Raw genomic sequence first — 23,297 nt, 5'->3', positions numbered from 1 at the left:
GAGCTTGCACGTGTGACACCGCATAGAGGCCGGAATGGGCCGACCCCCCCCCCCCTTGGAGTATTTTATTACCCAAGGAGAATAATATCATGTACAAGTTTTAAGGGCCTTACTCTCCCCACGGGAGATGTAACATGCGGAAGCTCTGGGTAGTCTTCTTTCAGCCCTAAACACTCTTGGAAACCTTTTGATGCAAAAAAGCACCATCTGATGCAAAAACGCAGGTAGAGAGAGAGTAGAGAGAGAGAGAGAGAGAGAGAGAGAGAAGTGCTGGAAATTCAATATATACTATGGTACAAAAAGGGTACATATTTGTAGCCATGGGCTGCCTTCATAAAAAGGTGGTTAACACCAAAATCTGTCCCCTATGGGACCTCTAATGATCCAAACCCCTAGTGGGATTGAATGAGTTCAATTAGGAGCACTTGGGCCTTTTTATATGGGTCTTGGACCCCCTTTATGCTGGCCGACTGCTGGTCGGCCAGTCATAATTTCATTAAAGTTTATTTAACTCAGCCGACTGGTCATTAATGCTTGTTTCAATGATGCGCCTGCAGCCCCCTTCAACTTGGTTCAGCCGCCTCCACCTCTGGTACAGCCGACTCCCTTGTGGTATAGCCGACAGGCTTTTCCTCTTGCTCTCCAAGCCCTGCTCCAGTCTACACTGCCAACAGTCCTCTGTGCTCCATTTTCTGGTTCTAATGGTCCTTTTTCTGGCTGCCTTTTCTAGACTAGCTGAGGAACTTGTCCATGGGCATCTGTGCACATGACATCCCCCTCTGCTAAACTTGATGACGGGATTCCAACCTGCTCTTGGATGACTGTCATCATCCCAATCCTTTTCCCCGAGTCCCTCTGTCATCATCCATCCCTGGCAACCCTTTTTCTCTGAACATCCGGCCTGTTCTCCAAACCACTCTGTCTCTGACGAAGATCTATGCATCTGGTTCCATCAAATCCACAATCCGTTCTTGCCCCGACTCTGAACACCGTCTTGGTCTTCATTCCTGGAACTGAGTCTGGCACTCTCACATCACCCTTGGAGGATGAACCTCCCTTGGGACTGTTACCCGAGAACCTATTTGGCTCACGGAACTGCCATCCCCATCTGGCACTGTGGAACACCACCAACAAACCTCCTGGGAGTTCTTCCCGATCTGTGTTCCCGCCTTGGGCTTCGAATCCGTGTACTTTCCTGTACCTTGGACCTGTACACCATCATCTGGGACTGAATCAGTGTTTAGCTTTGCTGAGCCTGATGCTCTGATACCAATGTAACACGCGGAAGCTCTAGGTAGTCTTCTTTCAGCCCTAAACACTGTTGGAAACCTTCTGATGCAAAAACGCACCATTTGATGCAAAAACGCAGGTAGAGAGAGAGAGAGAGAGAGAGAGAGAGAGAGAGAGAGAGAGAGAGAGAGAGAAGTGCTGGAAATTCAGTATATACTATGGTACAAAAAGGGTACATATCTGCAGCCATGGGCTGCCTTCATAAAAAGGTGGTTAACACCAAAATCTGTCCCCTATGGGACCTCTAATGATCCAAACCCCTAGTGGGATTGAATGAGTTCAATGAGGAGCACTTGGGGCTTTTTATATGGGTCTTGGACCCCCTTTATGCTGGCCGACTGCTGGTCGGCCAGTCATAATTTCATTAAAGTTTATTTAACTCAGCCGACTGGTCATTAATGCTTGTTTCAATGATGCGCCTGCAGCCCCCTTCAACTTGGTTCAGCCGCCTCCACCTCTGGTACAGCCGACTCCCTTGTGGTACAGCCGACAGGCTTTTCCTCTTGCTCTCCAAGCCCTGCTCCAGTCTACACTGCCAACAGCCCTCTGTGCTCATTTTCTGGTTCTAATGTCCTTTTTCTGGCTGCCTTTTCTGGACTAGCTGAGGAACTTGTCCATGGGCATCTGTGCACATGACAGGAGATGCCGGATTATCCCTATACAAATGCCATAACATAGCCCAACGCAAGGCTACCAAGCCGGAACATAGGCTGTAGAAATGCCGAGCCAACAATATAATCCATATACCTCCGTGTGGGTACTGATTCTTCCCCCAAAAACCACGGGTCTTCATGCAATAGACCTGGTACAGCAAGTACAACTCCATTCAGCCGGTACAGTAGGTACACAGGTACAGTGGTTGGTACAGCAGGTACAGTGGCTGGTACAGCCAGTACAGCAAGTACAAATGTTGGTACAGTAGGTACAATGACTAGTACAACAGGTACAGTGGCTGGTACAGCTGGTACGGTGGCTGGTACAGCAGGTACAGAGGCTGATACAGCCGGTACGGTGGCTGGTATAGCAAGTACAGCAAGTACAAATGCTGGTGCAACAAGTACAATGGCTAGAAATCATAATAAATGATTAAATTTCCTTGCCTTCAGTATTTCTTCGTGATGGAAGCCTCCAAAACAGTCCCCAACAGCCGGTATTCTTCATGGGCAGCCTTCAAGAGAGAGAGAAAGAGAGTAGCCATCATTAGGGCAGCCTTGAACGGTGGTAGAGGCTAGTGTGCAGCAAGAGAGCCTCCATTAATGAAGAGAGAGGGCTCCAATTTATAGATTTGGGCCTCCCATGAGCTAAAATGGCAAGAGAAGGCTACGATGACAAGTGGAGAGCCACACAATAGCTGAAGTGACAAGTGTGAGGCCACTTGTCTCACTTTGATCCACTTTCTAACAAGTGTTAGGCCATTTGTCTCACTTTGGTCCACTTTCTTGCCACATGTCCTAATCTAAGAGATGGGTCCTTCCATAAACTTTCTCCCTAAAAATATCCCAACTGGTAGACATTTTGTCATAGGCAGCTTGCCAACTCTTGGTATCTCCTCAATTCCAGATGTAATGACGCGAACAGAATTTCCATCGGAGTCGGGCCAAAAATAGCAACTCTCCTAAATTTTAGGAGTGTGGTCCTTTGTATTCTAGGATAATCCCCCATTCCTAAAGCTTGTACTTTCCAAATATTTAAACATCCTGGAGTCCACTAGACCCCTTTCAGACTGGGAAATGTCCAGGCTAGTGACAACAGGCATGGGGACAACAGTGGAACAATTGTTCAGTTCTTCAGCAAGACTTGGAAGTGGAGATTATGAGTGGAAGGTGTTCAGACAAAAATATTAGTCAAAGTCAAAGTCAGAAGTAGAAGTTTAAAGTTAGTAGTTCAGGGAGGAAGGATGATAGAGTGTCCACCCCGTCATCAAGTTTAGCTGGAGGGGATGTCACGTGCACGCTAATCTCTAGCATAAACAGCCTAATTTCCTGTTTAATAAAGCAAATAGGATAGCCTTTAGAGGATCATTAGCAATAGAATCATTACCATCAGCATCGGATCATTATCATCAGCATCAACATCAGCTTCAACATTATCATTAGCATCAACATCATCATTATCACCATGCCTCTCTTTCTCTTGCACCTCTCTTTCTCTTGCAGCATAGACTATGAGCTAGCTAGCCATGCTTAATTGCACAGATGGTAAGTATGGTCCCCATTTGTGATCTTTTTATAGGGAGGACACCTTACTCTAATACCACTATCTATAACCTGGGGGACTAGGGTCTTTGACACACTTTTATGTAATCAATGTGTATTAAACATTAAACATGACCATGACTAATTTATACTAATTGCGAATACAAATACTTGAAATTAAAGAGAATGCCGGAGGGAGGGAGAGCTTAAGTTCCGTGCAAGCACACACACACACACACACACACACAAGAGAGAGATGGTCCATGGATAACTAAATTTTCTTCTATCTTCTTCTTCTCTCAATCTAACATATCATAAAGATAAGAGTACATATCATAAGGGAAAGTACTCTCCTACTAAAGCATACCATAAGGTCGGTCCATAGTGTGAACCCGACTATATGAGCTGGCGCTATAACTATGCCATACTCTAGTAATCCAAATGTGCCCGTCTCACAGAGCCTGTCATCCACTGGAGGTATATCAACTATAATCTCACCAACCATGCTAGTGACATCACCCAAGCAGGTCACCAATGTCCACAGCACTTGTCACCAGCTTGGACATTTCCCAGTCTGAAAGGAGTCTGGTGGACTCCAAGATGTTTAAATATTTGGAAAGTACAAGCTTTTGGAATGGGGGATTATCCTAGAATACAAAGGACCACACTCCTAAAATTTAGGAGAGTTGCTATTTTTGGCCGAACTCGGATGGAAATTCTGTTCGCATCATTACATTTGGAATTGAGCAGATACCAAGAGTTGGCAAAGTGCCTATGACAGAATGTCTACCAGTTGGGATATTTTTAGAGAGAAAGTTTATGGAAGAACCCATCTATTAGATTGGGACATGTGGCAAGGAGGTGGACCAAAGTGAGACAAGTGGCGTGACACTTGTTAGAAAGTGGATCAAAGTGAGACAAGTGGCCTCACACTTGTCACTTCAGCTATTGTGTGGCTCTCCACTTGTCATCGTAGCCTTCTCTTGCCATTTTAGCTCATGGGAGGCCCAAATCTATAAATTGGAGCCCTCTCTCTTCATTAATGGAGGCTCTCTTGCTCCACACTAGCCTCTACCACCGTTACAGGTTGCCCTAATGATGGCTACTCTCTTTCTCTCTCACTTGAAGGCTGCCCATGAAGAATACCGGCTGTATGGGACTGTTTTGGAGGCTTCCATCGCGAAGAAAGATTGAAGGCAAGGGTATTCAATCATTTATTATGATTTCTAGCCATTGTATGTGTTGTACCAGCATTTGTACTTGCTGTACCAGCCATCGTACCGGCTGTACCAGCCACTATACTTGTTGTACCAACTTTTGTACTTGTTGTACCTGCTGTACCAGCCACCGTACCGGCTGTACCAGCCACTGTACCTGTTGTACCAGCCATTGTACTTGTACCAGCCATTGTACTTGCTGTACCGGCTGAATGGAGAGTTGTACTTGCTGTACTAGCTCTATTGCATGAAGACCCGTGGTTTTTGGGGAAGAATCAGTACCCACACGGAGGTATATGGATTATATTGTTGGCTCGGCATTTCTACAGCCTATGTTCCGGCTTGGTTGCCTCGTGTTAGGCTGTGTTATGGCATTTGTATATGGATAATCCGGCATCTCCCGTGGGGAGAGTAAGGCCCTCAAAGCTTGTACATGATATTATTCTCCTTGGGTAATAAAATACTCCAAGGGGGGGGTCGGCCCATTCCGGCCTCTATGCGGTGTCACGTGTGCAAGCTCCATTTTCAGCATTTGTGGATGTTTTGTCCAGCTTTTATGCAAAGTGATGATGGATATGTGTTAAGGCTGTGGCCATGTTTAAATGTTTTAATATGCATTGATGGTATCAAACAAGTGTGTCAAAGGTCCTAGTCCCCTGGGCACCCGCTGCCGCGAGTTTCAGCACTAGTAGAGCTCCATATCGCAACATCCTCCCTCAAGCTTAACTACACACACTGCACTCCAAGTAAGCTCCTAAACCTGCAAAAGCTTCTCTGTACCCAATGCCTTTGTGAAGCTGTCAGCCACCTGATCCTATGTGCTAACATATACCAAATCCACATCACCTACTAGAATCTTCTCCTTCACAAAGTGATAATGCACCTCAATGTGCTTTGTCCTAGCATGATAGACTAAGTTATTGGCCAACTATATGCTACTCATGTTGTCACAATAAATGAAAACGGTCCTATCCACGCGCTCACCCATATCACCAAGTAGCTTCTCAACACAAGCTACCTCACAAGCTGCCATTGTAGCACCCTTGTACTCTGCCTCTGTGCTCAACTCAGAGCAACACTCCCAAAAGGAAACATAAATCCACTGATAGATCTCCTATCTGCAACACTACCAGCCTAATCAGCATCTATGTACCCATATAGTTGTATGTTGCATGCGTGGAAGCCTTGCTGTACTAATCCACAGTCCTAAGCCTGATTAAGAACAAGATGTTGATTTAACATGATTAAGACACAAGAGAGAAGAAGAGAGAGAGGTAGTTGGTGCCAGGGTTTTCTATATTAATATGGTACAAAAAGGTTGCTCTAATGCTTATACATGGTTTACTGAATGTATGTGCATGTAGCATGATTAGGCCCTTGGACGTGACCTCTGGCCCCTTCTACATGATGGTTGATGATTTCTAGTTGGCAATGATGAAAATGACTTGCTTCATGACCTTTGGCTCCTTCTACATGATGGTTGATGATTTCTAGTTGGCAATGATGAAAATGACTTGCTTCACGAACTGAATTATGACTTTGTGCTTATATAAGTTGAGGATACTGGTCGACCAACAACAAATGTTGTCAGGCAGCTAGACAAATAATAGGGATTAAACCTCATTTAATTGGTTGTGCTTCACTTCACTGTTGTCCCATGTTCTGGCCTTCATTCTAATGATAGCCGACTGCTGCCTAGACCACCTGCTGGCTACCGACTTTGTTGGGTTTTATGCTGTGTATGCACCCAGAGGAGTGCTAGTGATCATCAGTAGATTATTGGGACACTTTTTACTTCAGTTAGTGGAGGTTTTTTCCCCCAGTTTAGCTTAGTTTCACTTATATTCAGTTTATAGGTGTTTTGGTCCACCCGGCACATTTTATGGCGGACATGTGAACACATATCTTTAGGTCACTATTATGTGGCTATTGTACTTCACTTTTCATCAAGCATAATACACTGAAGTCGTGTTCTCTCTCTGTTGGCCTCCACGCCTGTTTGCAGCTTCTCCAAACCCTAACCCTAACACCCCTTCTGCCTTCATTTGGTATCAGAGCATTGAAGGCTTGCCATTGCTGTACATAGTCGCTTTCATACATCTGCCCGTACATCTGTGCGTCGCCTTTAGTAATCGTACAGCTGCCGTACTTGTTCGCCGCTGTCAGCAGGAGTCGTGCATTCAGTACCTGCTCCGTACAGTCAGCGTCGACTGTATTTGTCAGCGCTGGTCGTTTGTCGACTGTACTCAGTCGACTGCTGCAGCCCGTATACTGTACCTGGTCGCCTAGCTGTATTTGTCAGCGCTGGTCGTCTGTCGACTGTCAGGCGTCGCCTTCATTCCGTACCAGTCAGCACACGTCAGCGCCGCCTTGTCAGTACCTGCACAGCAGCGCCGCCTCATCAGTATCTTCACAGTACCTGCAAAGTATTAGCCTGCAGTCGCCTTCAGGCCTGTAAAGTACAAGTCGACTGTACCTGCACAGTACAGTCAACAGTACGTGTTCTTTTTGGTGGACTGTACCTGCATATGTACCACAACTTGCTCAGAAATCTGTGGTAAGCATTAAATATTCTGTTTTTGGGCAATACTATTTTCTCTGTGAAAAACTACAAGCACAACAGGCAGATTTTCTAGCAAAGAACTATATAAGTTTTTTGCACAGTTTTGCGTGCAGCAAATTTGGGCATTTTTGGGGCATTTTGGCATTGTGTACGTCGTTTGCTGCTCTACTCAGTCATTGGTGCATTGAACTGCACATTTAGAGGATTGAGAGTGCAGGCATATTTGGGTGAACTGTATTCAGTGGAGTACAGTTGTTATCAGGGTTCTTGCTATTGGGTTTTTTGATACACAGGTACAACATTGTGCGTAGGCATAATGGCAAATCAACAACAGAGTGACGTATTCACGTATTTGTCTAAAGAAGACAAATTGGACGGGACGAACTACTCCTTGTGGAGTTTTATGCTGAAAAATGTGCTTGTGGCAAAAGGTCTTTGGGATTTTGTTAGTGGTGATGAACCACGTCCAGGTCCATTGGCTCCAGAGACTCCTCCCCAAGGGGGTGCTCGTGGACGAGGAGGACAAGTACAGGCTCCCCAAGGGGGTGCTCGTGGACGAGGACAACAAGTACAGGCTCCAGGGCAGCCATTGCCTGTTCAAAGAACAAATGCTCAAAAGACATGGGATGCCAGGGATGCACAAGCTTTGTCACTCATTGCATTGTCAGTACAGAGGTCCATTATACCTCATATTCGTTCAGCTGGCTCTTCACAGAATGCATGGGTGACTTTGGAGCAGATGTATGCTGCTCGTAATGAGGCTAGGATCTCATTTTTGAAAAGAGAGCTTGAAAATCAGAAAATGAATGAAGGAGATGATATGTCTAGCCACTTAAACAAGCTGCAGGATTTGAGAGAGCAACTCATCAATGTGGATGAGATTATTCCTGAGACACAGCTTGTGTCCACCATCTTGCACTCTTTGCCAAGATCTTACTTGGCTTTTCATACCTCTTTGAACCTCAGCATGAGGAATGCTGTTGAACCCCTCAAGTATCAGGAACTTGTTGCTCTCTTACTACAAGAGGAGCAAATGAGGAAGAATATGAATATGAACACAAATGCAGAACAAGCATTTACTACAGGTCAAAAGGGGAAAGGAAAAACTCAGCCAAAGAGTTCAAATCAAAATTAAGGTGATGGTGGTTCTTCACAGGATACCAAGAAAGGTGATGGACAGCCCAAGAAGAAGGGCAAATGTCATTACTGTAAGAAGCTAGGTCACTACATCACTGAATGTAGGAAGAGGATTGCCAAAGAGAAGGCAAAGGAAGCTGGGATGTCTGTTAATGATGCTTCTAAAGCTCCTCCAGAGACTGCTTCTTTTGTAGAGGACAGGGATTACTGTTTTTATACATGCAGCTATGATGCCTCTTGGTCTTCACAGGCACTCAGTATGACAGAGCATGCACGTACTTGGTATTTTGATAGTGGTGCCTCAAAGCATATCACATCTCGCAGGGATTTGTTTAGTCATGTTGGCCCTGCCCCTGTTGGCAAAACTGTTCAGTGTGCCAACAATGCTTCATATCCAGTTCGTGGCATTGGGGAGATTCAGCTCACAGCCATTGATGGCTCCATTCTCCGCCTTACAGATGCCTTATATGTACCAGGGATAAAGAAGAATTTGTTGTCCATTTCTTCTTTAGCACATTGTGGTATGCAAGTCCACTTTGATGATGATAAATGCATGGTCAGAGACAAAGCTAATGCCTTGACCTTGATGCTTACTGGTACATTATGTCATGGACTTTGTCAGTTGGATGCATTTCAGCCAGTGGATCAGTCTGCTTATAATGCATTCACTCTTACTCCAGCGATGGTTGATGCAGAGTTATGGCATGCTCGCATGGGGCATGTAAATTTTGGTAGTCTTATGCTTATGCAGCGACATAACATGTTTACAGATCTACCTCTCATGGAGAAGCCTCCAGATCACATTTGTGAAGGATGTATTTTGGGAAAAATGCATAGGTTTTCCTTCCCACGTGATCAGGCTCTAAGAGCAACTGCAAAGTTGCAGCTTATACACAGTGATCTATGTGGTCCCATGCAGACGAAGTCATTAGGTGGTTGCTTCTATTTTGCAACATTTATTGATGACTTCTCTCGTATATGCTGGGTCTATCCTTTGACACAGAAATCACAGGTATATGATGCATTTTTGCCTTTGTAGCACTTGCTGAGACAGAGTCAGGATGCAAGGTCAAGACTCTCCGTTCTGACCGAGGGGGGGAATATATGTCACATATGCTGAATTCTTTTCTTGGAAGTAGAGGTATAAAACATCAGTATACTACTCCTTACACTCCACAGCAGAATGGGGTTGCAGAAAGGAAGAATCGGTCACTCATGGAGAAGGCCAGATGTATGCTAAAGGCAAAGAGGCTACCACATATCTTTTGGGTGGAAGCTGTCATGTGTGCTTGTCATATTTTGAATCGATGTCCCACAAAGGCATTGGTTTCCATTACTCCTTTTGAGGCTTGGCATGGCCGCAAGCCTTCTGTATCGCATTTTCGTATCTTTGGGTGTCTTGCATATGCACACATACCCAAAGAGTTGAGGAGGAACCTGGATGATAAAGCCACAAAATGCATTTTTGTTGGGTATAGCCGTGAGAGCAAGGGCTACCGGTTATATGACCCACTATCCAGGAAGATATTCAGTAGTCGGGATGTGATTTTTGATGAAAAATCAGAAATATCCATGGCTAGTTATGAGGCAAATCAGGCTGAAAATGATGTGTTTGAAGGTCTACTACCTATGGAGTTTCATTCCACAGTTGGTTATCCAACTCATGAGGGTACAGGACAGCCAGCAAATGATGTAGGTGGTGCAGAAATTCAGGAGCAAAATGAGCCAGAAGCTGAACCAAATTTGGGGCAGCAGGCACCACAGGTCAGACACATACCTAGATGGTATTTGAGGACATTACAGGACAGCCATTTAGAGAGTCCTCTTGCTGGTCGTACTCGTAGGGAGACACGGACCAATGAGCATGCACACATCATGGATTTGAATCTGGTTATGGCAGCCAGTTTACAGGATGATGATGAGCCTGATTCATTTGTGGATGCACGAGATAATGTGCATTGGAACAAAGCCATGCAGGATGAGCTTGATTCTATTAAAAGGAATCAAACATGGGATTTGGTTGATCTGCCCAAAGGCAAGAAAGCAATTGGTACTAAATGGGTCTATAAGTTGAAAAGACATGCAGATGGATCCATTGACAGGTACAAAGCCCGTCTAGTTGCAAAGGGCTATGCACAGAAGAAGGGCATTGATTATGAGGAGACATTTGCTCCTACATCCCGTATGTCGACACTTAGGTGTGTCATTGCAGTGGCTGCACATCGTGGTTGGGTTGTTCACCAGTTGGACATAAAGACTGCATTCCTACATGGGGACCTCGAGGAGGAAGTTTATGTATTTCAGCCCATGGGATTTGCAGAACATGGTCATGAGGGGAAAGTATGCAGGCTGAAAAAGGCCTTGTATGGTTTGAAACAAGCTCCACGAGCTTGGTATGCAAAAATAGATGCTTTCCTACTCACTCAGGGATTTGTGAACAGTCCATCAGAAGCCACTCTGTATGTAAAGAAAGAAGAGACTGATCTGCTGGTCATCAGTCTTTATGTGGATGATCTCTTGCTCATGGGATCAAATGATGGGATCAAATGATGCCACTCTGTATGTAAAGAAAGAAGAGACAGATCTGCTGGTCATCAGTCTTTATGTGGATGATCTCTTGCTCATGGGATCAAATGATGACAAAATTGCAGCTTTTAAAGAGATACTATAACAGACATTTGACATGTCTGACTTGGGGCTTCTACACTACTATTTGGGCATACAGTTTGTGCAGGATAACAGAGGCATTGGGTTGTTGCAATCACGGTATGTTGCTAAACTTCTGGAGAAGTTTAAATTTCAGGATTGCAAGCCTATTAGTACTCTTATGGAGCCTGGGATGAAACTGTCACTACAAGATGACAGTACTTCCTTTGATGCCACTACATATGCTCAGGCTGTTGGGTGCCTTATTTACTTGTGTAATACAAGGCCAGATATTCAGTATGCAGTCTCTCAGTTGAGCAGATTTATGCACAGCCCGCGGTTGTCACATTGGCAAGCTGTGAAGCGTGTATTCCGTTATTTGCAGGGTACCTTGTCTCTTGGATTGCTTTATCCTGAGGGGGGTGACATGCAGTTATACGCTTACAATGATTCAGATTGGGCTGGTGATTTTGATACCAGACATTCCACTAGTGGAAATTGTTTCTTTCTTGGCTCTTCATGCATTTCTTGGCTAAGCAAGAAACAGACCACAGTGGCCACTTCGTCTTGTGAGGCAGAGTACAAAGCAGCCTACACTACTACTGTTGAGTGTGTTTGGCTGCGTCGTCTCATGACTGATATGGATATTTCAGTGGAGGAGCCTACACCTATCTATACTGATAGTCAGAGTGCCATTGCTATGGCCAGGAATCCTGTGTTTCATGCTCGCACGAAACACATTGAGATTCACTATCATTTTGTTCGGGAGAGACTTTAGGCAGGAGATATCAGTCTGATCTACTGTCCTGCAGATCAGAATGTGGCAGACATCTTCACCAAGGCATTACCACGTCCGAAATTTGAAGCATTCCGCAGTGCTTTGAATTTGTTTCCTTTTGGTGGATGATGTACAGTGATCACATATCACTCCAGGGGGGTTTGTTGGGTTTTATGCTGTGTATGCACCCAGAGGAGTGCTAGTGATCATCAGTAGATTACTGGGGCACTTTTTACTTCAGTTAGTGGAGGTTTTTTCCCCCAGTTTAGCTTAGTTTCACTTATATTGAGTTTATAGGTGTTTTGGTCCACCCGACACATTTTATGGCCGGACATGTGAACACATATCTTTAGGTCACTATTATGTGGCTATTGTACTTCACTTTTCATCAAGCATAATACACTGAAGTCTTGTTCTCTCTCTGTTGGTCTCCACGCCTGTTTGCAGCTTCTCCAAACCCTAACCCTAACACCCCTTCTGCCTTCAGACTCATCCTCCATACCCTGACAACTGCCATGCAAGGGCATATTATGGATGGAGCAACCCTCGGGCAATTTGAGGTTGAGAAGCATCTCTTGACAAGTCAAATCTTGCATGGATTTCAAAGCATAATAATATTTATATTGCTGGAGTGGACCTTAGGTTAATTTAACAAAAACAAAGCTAACTTTTTAGTGTATATTTGGGTTAATATTTACTAGAATAAGAAAGTAGAATATAAGGCTAACCCTTGTATGCCCAAACAAGGAGAAGTTTTCTTTGAGTTTTGTTCGAGGAAAAGAATTAAGATTTATACAAATATTATGAATACTTGTAGAGCATGTTTGCTCTAGGAATTTATACATGGGAGTTTGACTATTATGATTCAGATACGTTTTCTTGGACAAGATATATTCTTATATGGCTTTATATGGATTACGTCACTTTACAAGATACATATTATGTTTATGATTTATATGACCGAACTGCCTATAAATTATGTGCAATAGAAATGCCTATGGAGTTCGAGGATATTAAGTGTGGATATGCTCTTGTGAAGATTTGTATTTTGACTTGACCCTAGCTCTCTTCCCTAGTGGTCTAGGCCAATTAGGAGTGCAATTTGTATAGTCATCTTGCTCCCTAGTACTGGATGGCCTGGCTTTGACGGCCTCCAAATCATCATGTGGATGCATGAGGGATTGATTTGTGGGGAGAAGCCGAAGAACCGGTCGGGGCTTGGAGCAAGACGATTGCAATAGTTTTGGCTCAAGGTTGGATGACCTTGGGAAGATCCCTTGTGCTCTTGGCTTGGATGAGCCTCAGGATCTAGCTCAATGAACTGGGTGAGTCTCAAAGGATATTTGTTGGTCTTATCAATATGGTTTTCTTTCATTGATATTTGATATATGATCATGGAGTTTTCGAGATATGGTTGGCTCTTGTGCTCGTACCTGGAATAGCTAGTATTGGTATATGTATGCTTTGGAGATATGGTTGGCTCTTGCGCTTATATTTAGAATATTTGTTCTTGTTATGAGTGAGTATATTGTGAGGGCAAGTGGAAATAGGATTTCGTTGGGATTAGTTGGAGCTTGTATGTGTGTAAACCATGTGTGAACAACCCCATGAAAGGTTGTTAGTGTGTTTGTGTGTAGTTGCGTGTGAACCTCCTCTTAGGATGTGGATAAGCATGTATTAAATAAAAGGTTAAATGGTTTGGAACTAGGAAAGGCCTATATATCAAAGGCTTGTACTTCATTCTCCATTTTATCAATCAATCGAATCAACTTTGAGTCGTGCAACATTCTCTCTCTTTCTCTCTCGCTAGAGTCTCTCTCTCTCTCTCTCTTCCTCCGAGATGGGAAGAGGCATCCATAGCCCCTGTAACTACTCCCTAATTTCTTGGGTTTCATATTCTTAATTCTTTATTATCCATGGACATGGGTGTTGGACACTACATGTAGCTATGGTATGTTTATGGTTAAGCTTCCCATGTATGTGTATGCGAGCTGTATCTATGAGATCTTGGCTATAAAGAAGCATGTTAGGCATTTGATGGATCTTGGAGAACCAAATGCAATACATAATGCTATGGACATTTGATGGATCTTGGAGAGCCAAATGCCATAGCCTTCGTAAATTTCAAGTACATGTAAATAGATGGGGTTTCTTCCAAAATATGTGTTTAGATGTATACGTTTGTGTGCCTGGCTTATTTTATTTGTGTCTACTGTTTTGTTTGCCTGGACAATGCTTGGATTTCATTGCATGTGAAGCTCATGGATTAGGGGACGCTTGGATTGCACCCATGGGCTAGTAAGTTGCATAATTTGTCTTCAGTTAACTTGTATTGATGGATTTGTACAGGAATAACATATATTTAAAGGCAGCCCACTCTAATGCGGGTTTTCTATCTCCGTGCATGCATGCATGGCAGTTCAGTTGTTTATGGTTGGTGATCTTCTTCTCCATAATGAGAAACCTCCATGCATGTGACATGCATGGCCAGAAACCCCCATGCATGCGACATGCATAGCTAGAAACCCCCATGCATGTGACATACAGTTTTTCTGGCTACATGCATGCAACATGCAATGCTTTATTCTCTCATGCACCTAAAAATATGGCATGCAAGCTCACTTTTCTCAAAAGTAAATCATGCAAGCTCACTTTTCTCCAAATGAAATCATGCAAGTTAGTTAACTCAAAAGTAAAGCATGCAAAGTAAGCTCTTCTACAAATTTTATCTACTTGAGTTGCTCTTTTCCATGTAGCCACTCATGTTGATCCAAAAGTCATGCACAAGTCACTTTCTACCGCAGTTTTTCATGAGCAACACTCTCCATCCCTTATCTTCTTCTAAGCGCCTCCTTCTAGGCTGATTTCAGCTATATAAATACTGATTTTCAGCCCGAGTTCAGCACCCTAATTGGCCTTTGTGCATTTCTCTATCCAGTGCACTTGTTGCAGAGTATTTTGCCAGCCATATTTTAGTGTTTTCTCTCTCCAAAAGCACTAAGAAGCTGGCTGAGTTCTGATTTTCAGAATTGAAGTTCTCCATTCAAGCTTGCAAAAGAAGAAGACTTTTCCCAAAGATTGAAGCTGTGGAAGAATCCGGTTATTGCTAATTCTACGTGGAATAACCCTTGGGAAGTGTTGGGCATTTTCCTAAGGCTGATTTTCAGCCCCTGGGTGGTTGATCTTCTTGTAGCTGGGCTTCCTTTCTCTTCGGGATTGTTGGGCATTCTTGGAGAGGGGTGCTGGGCACCATATTGCTAGCTTGTAGCTGGGCTACTTGTGGGCAAGTATAGCATTTTGTGAATTGTTTTCATGTACTTGTGAAACTCTTACTCCCTCAAGGTAATTAAAATCCTTCAAGGGTGGGGACCAGCCCATCTTCTTGTCCCTAGTGCTGTGTCATTTCTTTTAGTATTTTCAATTGCCATGTACTTTTAATAGAGAGTATGGTTGTGTATGTGAGGCATGGCAATGATCAGAGGATGGTAATTTTGTGATTTAAGTGTTAAATTCTGTATAACCACTCGCCCGTTTGTGACAACCCCTTAGGCACTGTCGCCTTCAGAGCGAAGGTGGTGTGACCCGAACGCAAAAGAAAGATACCACCGAGGTAGTAAGGCCAACAGTTTAGTCAGTCCCCTGGGATAAATGAGAAAAAGAGCCTTTTATAGCATCAAGGCTTTTGTTATCATAGGAAAGGAAAACACACACAAACATAGATACAATTAGATTTTTAGGAGACTACTCGAGGCAGAGAACCCCTATTGACTCACACATACATAAAGGCAGCTAGAAAGTCCACTTATCGTCTACCTCATCGAGGGAGACTTGGGCCGTTGTTGCAAATATCTTCTCCTCTTCAACAAGCTCCTCTTCATCTTCAGCAGCAAGATTTGCATGGTGTTTCTCTTGCCCTTTCTCCAGCTTTTTGAAGTAGTTGGCCTCATTATGCCCCATTCTCTTGCAGTACTTGCAGTGAATCTTCTTGTTGGTCCTCCACTTCTGTTCTCCTACAAAAGCTTTGTCATAGTCCACACTACTGCTTGCTTGACTTTCCTTGTTTCTTTTGTCTTTTTCAAGTAGCAAGGCTGAAATCGGGAAACAACTTGCATACTTTGTATGAGAACTTTCACCTGGTCTTCATCATCAGGCTAACACTTAAGGCTAGTGAGCTATTGAATTAGTGAATAGAACTTGGCAAGATGATCACTTAATTCTTCATTATCTAGCATTTTCAAATCATATGTCACCAATTGGCCGACCATTTGGTCCATCTCCAGTTTTTGTGTCTCATTCACTTGAGGCCAGGCCAGTGTCTCATGTGAAGAGGCCAATATTTTTGCTGACATGGACGGGAGCCAGACTGGTGCCACCCGTGTGTTAGCAGGAGGGTGTCGTATGGACGGGAGCCAGACTGGTGCCACCCGTGTATGACCTGGACTGAGCTCTATCCATGGGATTGTCACGCCATGGAAGAGCTAGTATTCGTGCTGTGTTTTGCCTATGGGACTGTCACTCCATAGGGAGGCTCGTGCTTGGAACTGTGTCTTACCTATGGGATTGTCACTCCATAGGAAGACCAGGATTTATGTTTTACGTCGTGTCATTTTTGTGCCGACAGATATTTTGTACTTGTTCCATGAACGGGAGATATGTCCATGATACTATTTGCACATGCACTCATGTTCTGCATGTTTGAAACTGTTTTCGCATGACTTGTATTTTTGTGTTTGCTTGCTTGATGTGTTACTTACTGAGCGGGGACGCTTGCCAGTGAGTCGTGAAGTTTGCTCTGTCTTCTGATGAGTTTTGGTGCAAATCAAAGGGACAACTGTCTCGAGGAAAGATAGTCATGCTTGAACAAGAGCCTGATGCAATGAGGGCTGAAATGGAACATATGAGAAAACTTTTGCAGGCACAAGAGCAAGAGTTAAAATTTCTGCATGAAGATCCCCATGTGCAAAGTGCCATTGAAGCAAGGAAAGCTGAGGCAATGGTAGATGTAACTTTTGAGTCCATGGCACGGGAAGTGGGCAAGAAGCCAAGGGAGTTGGCACTTGCCTACCTCCTCCGCAAAGGTGACATCAAAGAGGGGGACGACGGAGAGCTGAAATTTAGCAATCCACCTCCTTTAGACACTGCCTTATGCAGGTAAGTCACATGCATCTGAGTTTCAAGTTCATGGAGCACATGCCACCGTGCCTCATGAAACTTCTACGACGGCCCATGGAGCCCATGCAGATAGGGCTGCTCCGTTGGATAAGGGGAAAAGAAAAAGAGAAGACCATGAGCCTCATGCCAGAGGACTTCACTGAGAAGTCAAAAGTACGCCATGCTAGCATGTTTTTGAAAGGAATCACTGCTCATTGGTGGATCACTGAAAAGATCACCAAGGATCCCATTTGCACCTGGAAGGAATTTAAGGACAGATTTTATGCTCAGTTTTTGCCACCAAATGCGGAGCAAACTCTCACTCAAAAGTGGGACAGGCTGGAGCAAAGAGATAAAGAAAGCGTGCAACAGTATGTTAACAAGTTTTGGAAAGTGTTGCTGGAAGTAACTCCCTTTATGCAAATCACTGAGGATGAAAGAAAGAGGAAGTTTCGCTCTGGACTGCAACCAGCATATCGTTCGGGCATTGAATTGCACCCCAAACATACTTTGCAATAGTTCACAGCTTCTGCTCTTGCTACAGAGCAATTGGTGCTCAAAATTAAGCAGGATCAGGGCGGTTCAAAGGGGAAAGACAAGGCTGTCCCAAATCTGCAAAAGGGTGGACAGCCACCTAAAAAGAACTTCCGGGAGACCCACAAGGGTGGTAAAGCTGAAAATACCACATCTAAAGATTAGGGCCCAAAGAAGAACAAATTCGGCTTAACCCCGGAGCAAAGAGAGCAATATGCCAAGGAGGGAAAATGTTTTTCTTGTGGTAGCAAAGACCACATGTTTCGACAGTGCCCTGACCGCAAACCAAAGCACGAGGACAAGCAGACCAAGGCTAATGTACATGCAGTTCTTGATGTGCAAGGAAATACAAGTCATGATGCAAAAGAGCGAATGGTATGTAAGGCTTGGGGGCAAATCAGGGATCAGCCCGCCTTATTCATGTTTGATGACTGTGCAACCGATAACTTCATCTCTATGCAAACGGCAGTTGCATTGGGTATTGAGGTTGAGAACATGGGACCTCAGATTGAAGCCGAAGCTGCATTTATTGGAAAAGAGGTGCAGGTTACCCCATTGATAGGAAAGTTGCGCATACATATCTAGGGCTACCTTGATAATGAACATTTCCTAGTTGCTCCACTAAATGGATGTGATGTATTGTTGGGCAAGCCATGGCATCATAGGCTTGAGCCCCGCAAAGAGTAAGACCAATATGATTTCTTTTATGCATAAAGGTCGCATGCATTTTATTGATGTTGGCAAAGAAGGGGATTCCATCCCACTTGTATCACACATCCAAATTAATAAAGCAATCAAAAAGAGTCTTTTTGCGTACTTGGTTTTTGTTCGTGATAGCCTTGTGCCAAATCATCAAAATGTGGATGCTATGACTAATGATAGGCTGAATTTTCTTCATGCATTCAACGACTGTTTTGCTGATACTTTGCCAGGAGAATTACCTCCCCAAAGGCCCGAAGATCATCGCATAGATCTTGTGCCAGGTAGTTCTCCACCTAACAAACCCGCATACCGAGTGAGTGCTGCACAACAAGAAGAGATCATGAAGCAGGTAAATGAGCTTTTACATAAAGGTTTGGTTCAGCCCAGTTCCTCACCTTATTGCTCTCCTGTGCTTCTTGTTCAAAAGAAGGATGGCTCATTCCGTATGTGTGTGGACTATAGAGCTTTAAACAAGCTTACCATCAAGAACAAATTCCCAATTCCGCGAATTGATGATATTTTGGATAAGCTTGATGGTTCGGCTTGTTTTAGCTGACTTGATTTGAAGAGTGGTTATCACCAAATACGAGTGGTGCCACAAGATGTCCATAAAATTGCATTCAGGACAGCCTTTGGATTATATGAATTTTTGGTAATGCCTTTGGTCTCACCAATGCTCCTGCTACGTTTAATCGTATGATGGATAGGATATTCCGACCCCATCGCAAATTCACAGGAGTATTCTTTGATGATATCTTGGTTTCCTCCAAGAATGAGCAGGAACACAGAACTCATCTGGTCACAGTGTTCGAAGAGTTGCGGAAGCATAAACTTTTCATTAATGCCAAGAAAAGTGAGTTCTTCCTTTCAGAGATTCATTATTTGGGACACATTGTATCCAAGGATGGAGTTACAATGGATCCTGCAAAGATAGAGACCATTCGGAATTGGCCCGAATTGCAAAACGTACATCAAGTACGTAGGTTTTTGGGATTATGTTCGTATTACAGGCGTTTCATAAGGCATTTCGCCATGATAGCCACTCCTTTACATGCTCTCACAAAGAAGAAAACCACTTTCAAATGGACTTCAAAAGAACAAGATGCTTTCTTGCAGCTCAAGCATGCTATCATATGCGGTCCAGTATTGATTGTTCCTGACTTGCACAAGTCATTCGTAGTTGAATGTGATCCTTGTGGTGATTGTATAGGAGCTGTCCTAAATCAAGAAGGGCATGCAGTTGTATACGAGAGTCGTCGTTTGCATGATGCTGAGCTTCATATGGATATCTATGAGAAAGAGCTCTTGGCTGTAATTCATGCTTTAAAGATATAGAAAAATTATCTTCTTGGGGCTGAATTTGTAGTCAGGACAGATCATCAAAGCTTGAGATACTTTCTATCTCAAACAAAGCTTTCAGAGAAGCAAATGAGAATGACAAACTTTCTTTCCATGTTTCATTTTCAGATTGTGCATACTCCAGGAAAGAAAAATGTGGTGGCCGATGCATTATCCAGGAGGCCTCATGTAGCTGTAGTCTCAGTGGCCTCTCATGGAGACTTATCTGCTATGCGAGATTTTTACCATTTGGATGCTGATTTTTGCCATATATGGACTGATTTGATGGCTGGTCATTCACATGCTTCTTATGTTATCAACGAGGGTTATCTTATCAAGGATAATTGCCTATGTGTGGTGAAGGATGTGAAGTTTACTCTGTCTTCTGACGAGTTTTGGTGCATGTGAACAGGTGGTAAGTATATTGCATATGTTAGTTTAATAATTTATTTTCTAACCTTTTGTTTTATAAGGTTATTTGTTCACACTCACTTAAAAGTCGGCACCCCCTTTGGGCACCCACTTAGAGGCCAAGGTGGGGAGCCACACTTAAGTTGTGTGTGTGTGGGGGTGGGTGCATGGTCACCTACCCACACCCCCATGGAACTGGCCGCCCACATGCAAATGTGGGGAGCCAGTCAAATCTATTTGTTTACTTGTCATGTGCGTTAGCAATGCCATGGACAGTCTGAGAGCTAAATCCAGAATAGGCAGGCAGATAAAGAGTAGAACCAGGATGATAGAGCACTCTTGGCAGTGTAGACTGAAGCAAGGACCAAAGGAAGCTGTCGGCTGCCAGAAAGGACTGTCGGCTACATGAAGGCTGATGTCAGCAGTACCAGAAGGGTGTGTCGGCTGAAGGCGCTGAAGTGTGTGGACTGGAGTACAGTCGGCCAACGTGTACAGCAGTCGGGCAGCATTGATGGTTGTGGAACTGGCCGACTAGCAGTCGGCCAGTTTCCCACATACTCCAAGGGCTATAAATAGGGCTCCTTGCTCCTTGTTTAATTCATTCAATCCCACTAGGGGTTTGGATCCTTAGAGGTCCCATAGGGGACAGATTTTAGGGTTAACCACCTTTTTATGAAGGCAGCAAGATATGTACCTTTTTGTACCATAGTATATACTGAAATTCCAGCACTTCTCACTCTCTCTCTCTACTCTCTCTCTACCTGCGTTTTTGCATCAGATGGTGCGTTTTTGCATTAGAAGGTTTTCAAGAGTGTTTAGGGCTGAAAGAAGACTACCCAGAGCTTCCGCGTGTTACATTGGTATCAGAGCATCAGGCTCAGCAAAGCTAAACATTGATTCAGTCCCAGATGGTGGTGTACAGGTCCAAGGTACAGGAAAGTACACGGATTCGAAGCCCAAGGCGGGAACATAGATCGGGAAGAACTCCCAGGAGGTTTGTTGGTGGTGTTCCACAGTGCCAGATGGGGATGGCAGTTCCGTGAACCAGATAGGTTCTCAGGTTACGGTCCCAAGGGAGGTTGATCTTCCAAGGGTGATGTGAGAGTGCCAGACTCAGTTCTAGGAATGAAGACCAAGACGGTGTTCAGAGTCAGGGCAGGAATGGATTGTGGACTAGAGGAAGACCAGATGCATAGATCTTCATCAGAGTGGTTTGGAGAACAGGCCGGGTTTTCAAAGAAAAAGGTTTGCCAGGGATGGATGATGACAGAGGGACTTCGGGACAGGATTGGGATGTGTACCAGAACCCGTACCAGCCCTATTGACTATGGGACAGTCCTGCATGGGCTGTTTACAAGGAAATCTACATGTGCAATTCTACAGTTGAGTTTTTCTTTGAGTATTTTAGATAATTAAAAGGACTATGATTTGGGGAAGATTAGTAGAAGTGCCTGGATCAGCAATTTAGAGCCATAGCACAACAGTTTCCAGCCCTGCACAGCTTTGGAGCATGGGCAACCTGTTGATTCATGCTTGTAGCATTGACACACAGTAAGAAGCAGTCAGATCTATCATACATCTGCATGTTTTCCATTGTATATACTCATTCATGCCATATACAGTAGGTCTATTTGCCTTGTCTTTTGTGTAATTGCAATAAACATTAATCAGTGACACACACGCGCACACATTTAATAATTAGGTAGGTTTTTTACAGACATATATGTATGCACACGCGTACACGAGAGAGAGAGAGAGAGAGAGAGAGAGAGAGAGAGAGAGAGAGAGAGGCAAGCGCACGCACGCACGTGTGATATATATGGGTGTTAATTTTGGAACCGTTGTTTTGTGCTGCAGTATATTTGACGATTTTCTTTAGTTAGCTCAAATTATTGCCATTATTGTATTAACTGTTTTTGCATTGCAATTGTTGTGTTAAAAGCAAAATGCAGGGCAAAAGCCATTAGCCAGAAAGCCCAACATTATGTACAGACCCCCAACCCCTTCAGTACCTCAAAGGACACCTAGTTTAGAAGCAAGGATGCGCATCAAAGCTTACAGAAGAGAAGCGCTAGTGCAAAGGAGGTCTGCAGAATTGGAAGAGGAAGCGAAAAGGATTGACCTAGACCCTGCCAAGTTGCTGAAGAAAGGTGACCCATCAACTGTACAAGCGGTCATCAAGGACATCATCCCTGTGGGTTATTTTTTAGCCATGCCAACTGGCAAGGAGGGATTCCTTCCATCAACAGATTTTGGATTTTCTGGTGGTGTAGTCATTCTACAGCGGTTGTTTAAGGTGGGGCAGGTGCTTACTGTTCGGGTGGTACGTGTTGGGAGTGGGGGTCGCGAGATAGTATCCATGAAAAAAGAATTGCCATCAGAGGCAGGTTGACATCTATTTCAGAAGTTACTCCAAAGAAGTGGTTGTCAAAGACAAGTCTATCAATGCATACAAGCAAATCAATTCACATAGTAACATTTCTAGAAGAAACTTGTTCTGACTCTCCAAAAGACACCAGCTTATCTTGAAAAAAGAGGCCGCTTACATGATGAAACATGTCGTGAATTATTCTAGATCCGTACTCACATTATCCAAGGTCCAGGGTATGACATCAATGGTCCATCTAGGCTTTGGCAGAAGTCTTGAAGAGGAGTTTCATCAAACGACAAAAAGTGGTGTATCCTATAAGAAGAGTTTTGCGATGTAGAATTAAGGCCCCGTTAATGAGTGCCACCACTGAAAAGGGAAAATTTTGTTTGTTTCTACGAGGAGGGTGGAAGAATAGGAGGTTTTACTCGGTAAGGTGTATGTAACATAGGTAAAATCTTGAGAAGGATTGTTAAGGTCTGAAGGTAGTCAAATTGCCATACGTGAGAGTGCATATTCATGTAGTATACATACAGACATGCACACACAAATGCATACATGAGTGAGCCTCATATTGAGGTCTAGCTTGCAAGGCTATGTATGACTTAACACCTCTTATACACTTGATAAAAAATGCGTTGGCTCTCTAGATAGCCCACCATCCTAAAATTTGTGTAATGGATATGCCCCTCAAAAGTAGCTTTCTTAACGGTGGACCCTTGTCTTTCTCCTGCCTTCTCATGTTTCAAGGTTTGCTAGTGATGTTTATTTCATTTGGCATTTGTTGGGCCCCCTCCCCCTTGGAGGACTCCTTGGCTTGTCCTTTTTTGGATGTGGACGTCTAGCTCTTATTGTCTGTTGTTGTTTATATTTGGAGGCTACCGCCCTGATCTATAGGTTATCGGTAGCAAAACTGCTCAAGAGTTCAAGCGGCCTAACTCCTCTTGAGTTTGATTTGGTTGCTCTT

General features: G+C 43.8%; 1 protein-coding gene across 1 annotated transcript in view; it reads left to right on the top strand.

Moving 5' to 3' along the window:
- Window positions 1–23,057, top strand: part of LOC147618799 (uncharacterized) — a 40,589-nt gene extending 17,532 nt beyond the window's left edge. Inside the window, exon 2 of the mRNA XM_086773867.1 lies at window positions 21,905–23,057. Within this exon, the coding sequence (XP_086629993.1) occupies window positions 21,905–22,354 (450 nt within the window). The 3' untranslated portion in view covers window positions 22,355–23,057. The remainder of the gene's footprint in view (window positions 1–21,904) is intronic.
- The last annotated feature ends 240 nt before the right edge of the window (window positions 23,058–23,297 follow it).

Source organism: Cibotium barometz, chromosome 34 (assembly GCF_041138505.1).
Source record: "Cibotium barometz isolate CiBa-2024 chromosome 34, ASM4113850v1, whole genome shotgun sequence".
NCBI classification, from domain to species: Eukaryota; Viridiplantae; Streptophyta; class Polypodiopsida; order Cyatheales; family Cibotiaceae; genus Cibotium; species Cibotium barometz.
Note: the sequence above shows the minus strand (reverse complement) of the source record. Positions and strands in the feature narration are given on the sequence as shown.